Source organism: Hippocampus comes, unplaced genomic scaffold (assembly GCF_001891065.2).
Source record: "Hippocampus comes isolate QL1 unplaced genomic scaffold, H_comes_QL1_v1.1 scaffold7, whole genome shotgun sequence".
Classification (NCBI taxonomy): domain Eukaryota; kingdom Metazoa; phylum Chordata; class Actinopteri; order Syngnathiformes; family Syngnathidae; genus Hippocampus; species Hippocampus comes.
In genome coordinates this window covers 165,507-173,113 of record NW_017842060.1, presented here as the reverse complement: position 1 = coordinate 173,113, position 7,607 = coordinate 165,507, and the positions used below count along the sequence as shown (strand labels likewise).

At 44.9% G+C, this 7,607-nt stretch overlaps 3 protein-coding genes across 6 annotated transcripts in view; 1 reads left to right on the top strand and 2 right to left on the bottom strand.

The window, feature by feature from the left end:
- Positions 1 to 1,155, bottom strand: part of LOC109511255 (mucin-2) — a 7,773-nt gene extending 6,618 nt beyond the window's left edge. Inside the window, exon 1 of one of the 4 annotated variants that reach the window (XM_019862172.1) lies at positions 768 to 1,155. In XM_019862172.1, the coding sequence (XP_019717731.1) occupies positions 768 to 816 (49 nt within the window). In that variant the 5' untranslated portion in view covers positions 817 to 1,155. The remainder of the gene's footprint in view (positions 1 to 767) is intronic. The other 3 variants (XM_019862169.1, XM_019862170.1, XM_019862171.1) reach the window with 3 other exon arrangements.
- A 502-nt stretch (positions 1,156 to 1,657) lies between these two features.
- On the bottom strand, positions 1,658 to 5,313 carry pin1 (peptidylprolyl cis/trans isomerase, NIMA-interacting 1). The gene is made up of 5 exons (XM_019862299.1): positions 5,145 to 5,313; positions 4,111 to 4,196; positions 3,482 to 3,590; positions 3,282 to 3,392; positions 1,658 to 2,127 (listed from the first exon to the last, which is right to left on the bottom strand). Exons 1-5 carry the CDS (start codon positions 5,200 to 5,202, stop codon positions 2,018 to 2,020), a joined length of 474 nt encoding a protein of 157 aa, XP_019717858.1. The 5' UTR covers positions 5,203 to 5,313; the 3' UTR covers positions 1,658 to 2,017.
- Positions 5,314 to 5,387: 74 nt separating this feature from the next.
- Positions 5,388 to 7,564, top strand: ubl5 (ubiquitin like 5). The gene is made up of 5 exons (XM_019862298.1): positions 5,388 to 5,499; positions 5,805 to 5,873; positions 6,066 to 6,149; positions 6,723 to 6,760; positions 7,389 to 7,564. Exons 2-5 carry the CDS (start codon positions 5,818 to 5,820, stop codon positions 7,430 to 7,432), a joined length of 222 nt encoding a protein of 73 aa, XP_019717857.1. The 5' UTR covers positions 5,388 to 5,499; positions 5,805 to 5,817; the 3' UTR covers positions 7,433 to 7,564.
- Positions 7,565 to 7,607: the final 43 nt, after the last annotated feature.

Genomic DNA, 7,607 nt, shown 5'->3' with positions numbered 1-7,607 from the left:
AAAAAAAAAATATATATATATATATATATATATATATATATATATATATGACCCATTTTTAAAAGATTTTGTGTGCAATACGGGCTGCTTTACATGTTTTAAAATTGAATTTGTACGAGTGTACGCCATACCTGACTCCATCAAATTTGAGGTAGGGTCAAAGCTAACTAAAAATAAGAATTGATGAATTGTACTACTATTTTAAATCATGCACCTTTTTTCATCGATAGATATCTACGCCCAAAAATCCTTTCCCCGCTTCACGCCCTGAGCAAATGTGGCCGGAATCAAGTATATGTAAAAACAAAACAAATAGAGAAATCGATGTGATTTTAGGAAGTAGTTCAAGAACCTGGCAAATTTCCTTCACTTTCGGTCAGATTCAACAAAGGCACATCAAAATGAATTAGATTTTTCTCAGGAAAAGATTTTTCGCCCCCTTCTAGTCTTCTGCCTTTTCGGGTCACGAAGCGGGCACATTTGGTTTAGATCGTGTCAAATTTCACTCAGATGCGTCCAGATATATCCACAAACCAATGGACAGATCGATCCGAGGTTTTCCTGCATTTTGAACAAAAAGATGACAGCCCGATGAACGGCGCAGATTCGGGTTGAATCATTTACATTTGTTTTTTCTGTTCGCGCCCAAGTGTCAACTCCAAACAACCTCCCATCAGATGCCAAATGCAGATTCATGCGTGCAAAGCGAGGCACACAAAAGCAAACGTTGGATATTTTTTGGTCGGGGCGGCTTGGCGGCTGCTTACCTGCTGCGGCGGCGACGACGACGAGCAACAAGCAGACGTGGAGCTGCATGTCGGGGCCCCTTCGCGCATGTCGGGAAGGATGTCTCCAAAACGGACACGCGACCTCCACATGTCACAGAAGGAACCTTTGCCTCGTCTTCTTCAAAAACCTACCCACCCACCCCACCCCGCGCCCCTCCCGTCCTAAATGAGATCCACGTGTGAGCAGTCAACAAAGCGGACGGCTGGAGCGAGCGTTGACCGCGGGCGGCCACAGACGAGCGTGTGAGCCCGGTTGGGAGAGCGATGCTGGCTGGCAGGCGGCCGAAGCTCCGCGCGCGGATGCCTCGACAGCATCCGCGAGGGCGCGCACTCACCCCCCCACCCACCCCCGCAACAAAGCGGAGCAGCGCCCCCTGGCGGCTGAGGCAGCGCCCGATACCGCAACATGCACGCCGGCCTCGTGAAGCCCTGATTTCAAACAGCGTACCTGCGTTGAAAATCTTATTTTGAAAGTCTGCTTGGAATGCTGCTTTTGCACCCGACTTTTGAAGGCAAACCGCGCCTTCAAATGCAACTTCATCTCCAGACCCAAATCCCAGCGAGTAAGCCTTCTCCAAAACCGAGCCCGCCTTTGACCTGATGTGTTCATGAGCCTGAAACGTCCAAGGGTATCAAGGTCAAATGAGACGACGTAGTCGTTCAAGAGGTGAAAGGTCAAAGTACTGCAGGCAGTCATATGTCAAGTGAAAGGCCTCGACGCACTCGTATTTCATCATCGTGCTCTGACGTGATTGGCCCAAAAAGACGCTCTGGAGCCGCCGCCGCCGAGGTTACGGGAAGACGTGTCGCCTTGGCACCACGACGCGCTTATCCGCACCCACCGAGAAACGGAGACACACACGCACACACAAAAAGAGAGGACTTTTATTTTGATGGCTCGACGGTTCGTAAGGACGGCAAAGGTTTTTCAAAGTGGCCACATCGTTAACCATTTTTGTCACACATGAAAAATGACATGGGGGCAATGAAATTACAGGATTTTTTTTTTTTTTTTTCAAAGGTGGAAACAAAAGCGCAAGATGAGCTTTTATTTTTTGGTAACATGCACATTCAGTCATCTGCGCTTCAATCTGTTCCATAGCATCTTTTTTGTTGTTGTAAAATATTTTAGGATTGGATTTAGGATAGCATTTGAACTCTTGTGAGAAAGCTTAGTGAGTGTGTGCGTGCGTGTGTGTGTGTGTGTGTGTGTGTGTGTGTGCGCGTGGTCAGCCGGTGCGCAGGATGATGTGCACTCCAGAGTCGGTAAAAACGGGGCCGCTCATTTCGTCGATCTTGAGTGCGAAAGAGGCGTCTTCGAAAGGCTTCTGCATTTGACCTAAAGTGTACAAAACACACACACACACACACACACACACACACACACACACACACACACACACACAAGAGAAAGTCACACTGCTCCCCCTACCGGTGCCAAGTGCAATTGACTTAAAGAAACCTCCAAAAGTAAAAAAAACGTGAAAGCAAATAAATAAATCCAATCAATTTGTCATCAAAGTTTTGAATGGGCATTTTTTCGGCGTGTTTTTTTTTTAATGAGGAACTATATCATTTGTGTAATTCTGTGTTTTTGTAATAGTTGGTTTTATTTCATTTTGTTTCAAAATATGAATTTTACAAAATGGTGTGAAAATTTAGCTTTCAAAAAAATATATCTCAGCAGTATGAAGTTGAATGACTTTTTCATGACGAGAATTTTAATCGTTTTGCCGAATGCAAAACAATGACAAAGATCATGTTGTAAAATGCAATGTACAATTGTCATCCTTTGATTGTACGGGATTTATTTTGAAGACCTATTCAGATAACGACGGCTGGATGGACTACTAAAGTATTTTTTCATCATACAATTTGAATACCATGCAAAATTGATGACTCAAATCAAAATCTATTTTCATCACTTTGTTGAATGTCCAAAAATGTCTTCTTTGATGAATATATCTTTTCAATTAAAATGTCAATGAATTTTTGTTTGCATTTTAAAATACAACACTTGTATTTTTGTTGTCCGTTTTGTTTTGAAGATGGACGAATAATTTCGTTGTTTATTTGTCAACGGTCATTTTGTTGACTTGATTTTTCCAATGAAAAGTCAAACTTGACCATTTATTTTCTGAAAAACATAAGTGGAATTTTGCTGCGTTTATGTGCCGCCGTTTTCATTTTTAATCAAAATGTAGTTGAGTTATTTTACATCTTAAATACATACAAGTGCAATAACTGTTATACATTAATTTTTTGTTTTTTTCAATTTGGAATCCCGTTAGAAGGAACGAGGCTACTTGTAATCCGGCTCGAGTTTTCATTCAAGTCGTTGTTTTTAACGCTGCACAATTTCCAGGCACATTCAAGCATTTTACGTCTGCCTATGACTGTTATTATCATTGGAGAGCCTCTTCAATGCAGTGGGTTACCCCCCCTGCACTTGCTGCCACCCCAGCCGGTTGAAGTGACTCGAGTCGCACCGACCTCTGCCAAAGAGTCCCAAGTCTCCGCCGTTCTTGGCTGAACTGCAGTCGCTGAACCGAGAGGCTAAACTCTCAAACTTGTCCTTTTCCGACTTGATCCGCTCGATGTAGTCTGAAAATCGAAAGCGCCGGTCGCGCCGGTCCAAATAGTCAAGCAAACCTCAACGCAAGGGGTTCGGGAGGCGGGGCCTCGCCACTTACGCTGAATCAGATCGAGAGCCTCGTCTTTGGACCGCGTGATGTTCTGCTCCCGCCAGGACGAAGGCCGGCGGGACTGGTTGTGCTTGACCAAGAGGTGCGAGCAGCGAACCTGCAACGCAAAACCACAAAAATGGAGATGAGGGCCACGCTGCGCTGGGGACAAAATTACAGTCCGCCTGCAGAGGGGAGGCTTCACTGTCGACGGGGCGCCACCACATCCCATTCCGCAGGTGCACCAGAATAGAGGAAGGGACGAAAGAAGAGAATCTCACCTTTCTTCTGACAGGTCGCATGTTTATATAGCCGTCGAACAGAAAATTCTGTGGGCCTTGCAAATCAGTCAAGATTCAGTAAAATGTGTGTGTGTGTGTGTGTGTGTGTGTGTGTGGGGGGGGGCGGGGGGGTTCCAGTGAAAAAGGGTGCGATTAGATGAGTTAAAAAGTAAAATTTATAAACTGATCACATTACAACGGTGATGTATTTTTTTTTTTCCTTGGGTGGCAGCAATACGATGCTCATCGGGAAAAGAGCACCGTACTGGTCGTGAAGCACGGGGTTGGCCGCGTCACGCTTTGGAACTGGATTTGGGACCTTCAGAAGGTTACAGGGATAATGAAGAGTTCCTTTACTTTATCTGGCTCGACGCGGACATCTCCTGCAGCAGGTCGTTCCCACTGGCTGGCGTTGGTGACGCGGTTGAAGTAATACACCTTGCCTGCAGACGGAGAACAGTTATTGATTTGCGAGGGACATGGGGGACCAGGGGCTGGTGCAAATAAGCGGAGATTAAAAAAAGCAACCCCCCACGGCCCAAATTTTCTGGAAAAAAAAAAAAAAGGCCTTGACCAGTATTCCTAATTTTAACCACAAACTGTGGTCCCTAAACTGACTGATTTCCTTGACACCGTACATCAATTTCCTATTAATCAGGGCTTGGGCACCACCCCAGGCAAAAAAAAAACAAACAAAAAAAAAAACTCCAGGAACGAGCAAGGACAGCGTCCACGGGAAAAACAAAACAAAACACAAAACGTGAATCGATGATTTGTGACTAGTCAAGGACGAATAGGTGGAGTGTATAATCCACACTTAGTTTTGTAAGATGTGTTTGAAATGAATTCAAATCATTTTGGAATCGTAGCTCGAGGTATATCTACGATTTGAATAATCAGCAAAGACATTTGTTGACATATTTTTGCAAGTCTTGATGCCCCAACCAAGCGAATGGCGAGGACTGACTCCTTTTTCTCGCCATTTTGACAACGTTTAAGGATAAAGCTTGTTGGTTTGGATTTCGGTGACAATCACGGAATTGATGCGGCATTCTCAAAGCCTCTGAACTTGGACGAAACTATTTCAAATCTAAATCCTTCCCATCGTCACGGGGTGATTGCGAGTGGTACCGCGACGTCAAGAGGGGCCCAGGGTGGATCGGCTCACACGCCTACATCATTTCCAAACTTTTATAATACACAACAAATTGAGATTGTCACGTTTTACTACCATTACGCTAATATCGCGTATGCCCTCCATTCGTTCAAGTTTTAGCTGGGTTAATTAACCACTCGGGATGCTGATTCAATTTCCTAGCTCCCAAGCTAGGTTGCACATTCGATCGCGGAACGAGACGGTTTACGGCCTTTCTTCGCGCCTATAAAGTCACCTGAGTTGCGGCTCATTCTCTTCTCCCAGCCCCCCGGTAAAGGGTCCTCGTCTGCCATTGTCACACCCTCTCCCGTCGCAGGTTTTCCTCTCACAAAAGATCAAATCCAAATGGAGACAAGTCGTGTGCGAAAGCGATTCCCACACTTTGCGGCAACCACGGAGGCATTTACGGCCGTCACGTTGTTTTTGCCCTTTACGCCCGCCTTTCGCTGGAGCGTCTCTGCCATTGGTCGATGTGAGCTATCAATCATAGTTCGCACCGATTTGATTGGTTTACATAAGCAGGTTTTTGACGAGTCTTCTCGAAAACAGCCTGAAGAGCTCTATTTTGCCACTCAACTCGGGGTTTTAAGGTAATATGAACTACCTTCACACACACACACACACACGCCCGCACACAAAATAGTTGTTACTTTAATACGTTGTTGTCATTTTAACAACACGCGTGCATACCGTGAAACGTTAACGTAAATGACACACTTCGCTGCATAGCACGTTTGCTTGCTTTCAAAGAACGGTTCGCGTTTTCAGTCTTATTTCCCAACAGAGTAGCACGGGCGGACATTATTGCGGTTTAGCGCACAGGGCTAATTGTTTATAGTTACATCACACTGCAATGTGCTACGTTCTAACACCCGTAAAACGTTTGCCTTGATAGAAAGGACGACGGGATGATCGAGGTGGTGTGCAACGATCGTCTGGGCAAGAAAGTCCGCGTAAAGTGCAAGTATCCTTCAAGTCGAAAGTGGCCGAGGGCCGCCGAATTGAACAACACAATCGTACTGTTCATTTAACACCCATGTGATCATTCCAAGAAAAACGTATTTGTGATTAATCCAAGAACCGATGAATGTTGGATAAGAGTCTTCTTCTGGCTATGACGTCACACGCGCGCTTCCCTAACAAGTCAACCTTCCAGCTCCGAGGACACCATCGGAGACCTAAAGAAGCTCATCGCAGCGCAGACGGGGACGCGGTATGACAAAATAGTCTTGAAGAAATGGTAAGCAAACTCCATGGACTTCCTGATTTTTAGCCCGCAGCAAGAGGCGGTCCAAGTACTGAGGGATGCAGGGTCACGGGCATTCAATATTGTTTTTCCCGCCTTACCGCATGATGGAATCCCTAAATTCCTTGCAATTGTACACTGAGGAACATTGTCCTTAAACTGTTCGACGATTTTTCAATGCCATATCGTCATCCGGAGGCCGCAGGGTTGAAAAAAGTAACAGGCCTTTTTTAGACAAAGGGGTAGAATTTATAGGGTGGTCGCTATCGATTATTTTACCAAATATCCCGTTCATTATTTGTGTAACTGTACGAACATTGATTGCGGTGCAGCGACTACTTTTATCCACTTGGGTTTGCAGACTTCACGGCTGACTGTTGTATTTGTGAGTTTGGATGTGAGAGGCTTTTAAAGGCGGGGCCCGGTGAGTGACGTGGGAGTCAGCGAATTTGTGAGGTGGTGTTAGCACTTTGCTGTTAACTGGCTAGCGTTTTGCGAATGGATGTGTTGCCTGACTGGGCGTCTGCGCAGCTCATGTTTGTATAAACGTCCTTATTTTCTGTGCAGGTACACCATATTCAAGGACCATGTGTCACTGGGAGATTGTATCCTTCACACATGTGGTGCTTCTGTGCAACTCGTTAACGTTTATTTTCTCAGACCCGCGTGTACAAGTACAGTACTTGCATTTGGGTACTCAACGATACCAATTCCCGATACTTGATGTTGTCATTACATCTTGCCATTGTGATGAAAATGTTTGGTTTAGAGGAGCTACTTGCCATCCCTGACGTTTTTTTTTTTTTTTTTTACATCCAACCGCATGTTCTTGAAAGAGACGCGAGGCATTCTAGTTATGTAGTCTCTCAATGTGAACACTAGGGGGCGCTATGAAAAAGGAGTTGACAGCATTCCGTGCAGGTCTGCCTTGGAACACTCCCAAGGATGAATCTCTTGTCACAAAACAATATCAATCATGACAACTGTGATCGTTGAAGGATGAAACAGTTACAAACTAAATGAAAATTAAATGGAATTTAACCTCATCCATTTTGCAAAACATAATCTGCAGTCACCCAACAAGTAAAGTCAAAGTGTCTCCACAGCACGCGTACTCGGGTGACATTGCTGGTGATGTGGTATCGGCGCATACGATATTTGTTACCAATACCAATACCGGTACCGGTGCATCCCAAGTTGATTCTGTGTTTGACTTAACTGCAAGGTTTCCAGATGAGATCCACGACGGCATGAACCTGGAATTGTACTACCAGTGAAAGCAAGGCTCAATCTGTCAGGAAATGACATGATTACGGGGACAAAATAAATAAGAATAATGCGAGCGACTTGATGTTATGATTTTTGTTGTTGTTGATCATTTGGAAATAAAGCGGTTAATTACCCACCCACCTTTGTTCGAAGAGTGACATTCATTTCTTACAGGATTTGCTT

Coding starts and splice junctions, on each gene's coding strand:
- pin1 (XM_019862299.1), bottom strand. CDS start 5,202: ATGGCAGACGAGGACCCTTTACCGGGGGGCTGGGAGAAGAGAATGAGC. Junction 3,393..3,481: donor GGCTCTCGATCTGATTCAGC/GTAAGTGGCGAG, acceptor TTCGATTTTCAG/ACTACATCGAGCGGATCAAG. Junction 2,128..3,281: donor CTTGGGACTCTTTGGCAGAG/GTCGGTGCGACT, acceptor TGTACACTTTAG/GTCAAATGCAGAAGCCTTTC.
- ubl5 (XM_019862298.1), top strand. CDS start 5,818: ATGATCGAGGTGGTGTGCAACGATCGTCTGGGCAAGAAAGTCCGCGTA. Junction 5,874..6,065: donor AAAGTCCGCGTAAAGTGCAA/GTATCCTTCAAG, acceptor TCAACCTTCCAG/CTCCGAGGACACCATCGGAG. Junction 6,150..6,722: donor AAAATAGTCTTGAAGAAATG/GTAAGCAAACTC, acceptor TTTTCTGTGCAG/GTACACCATATTCAAGGACC.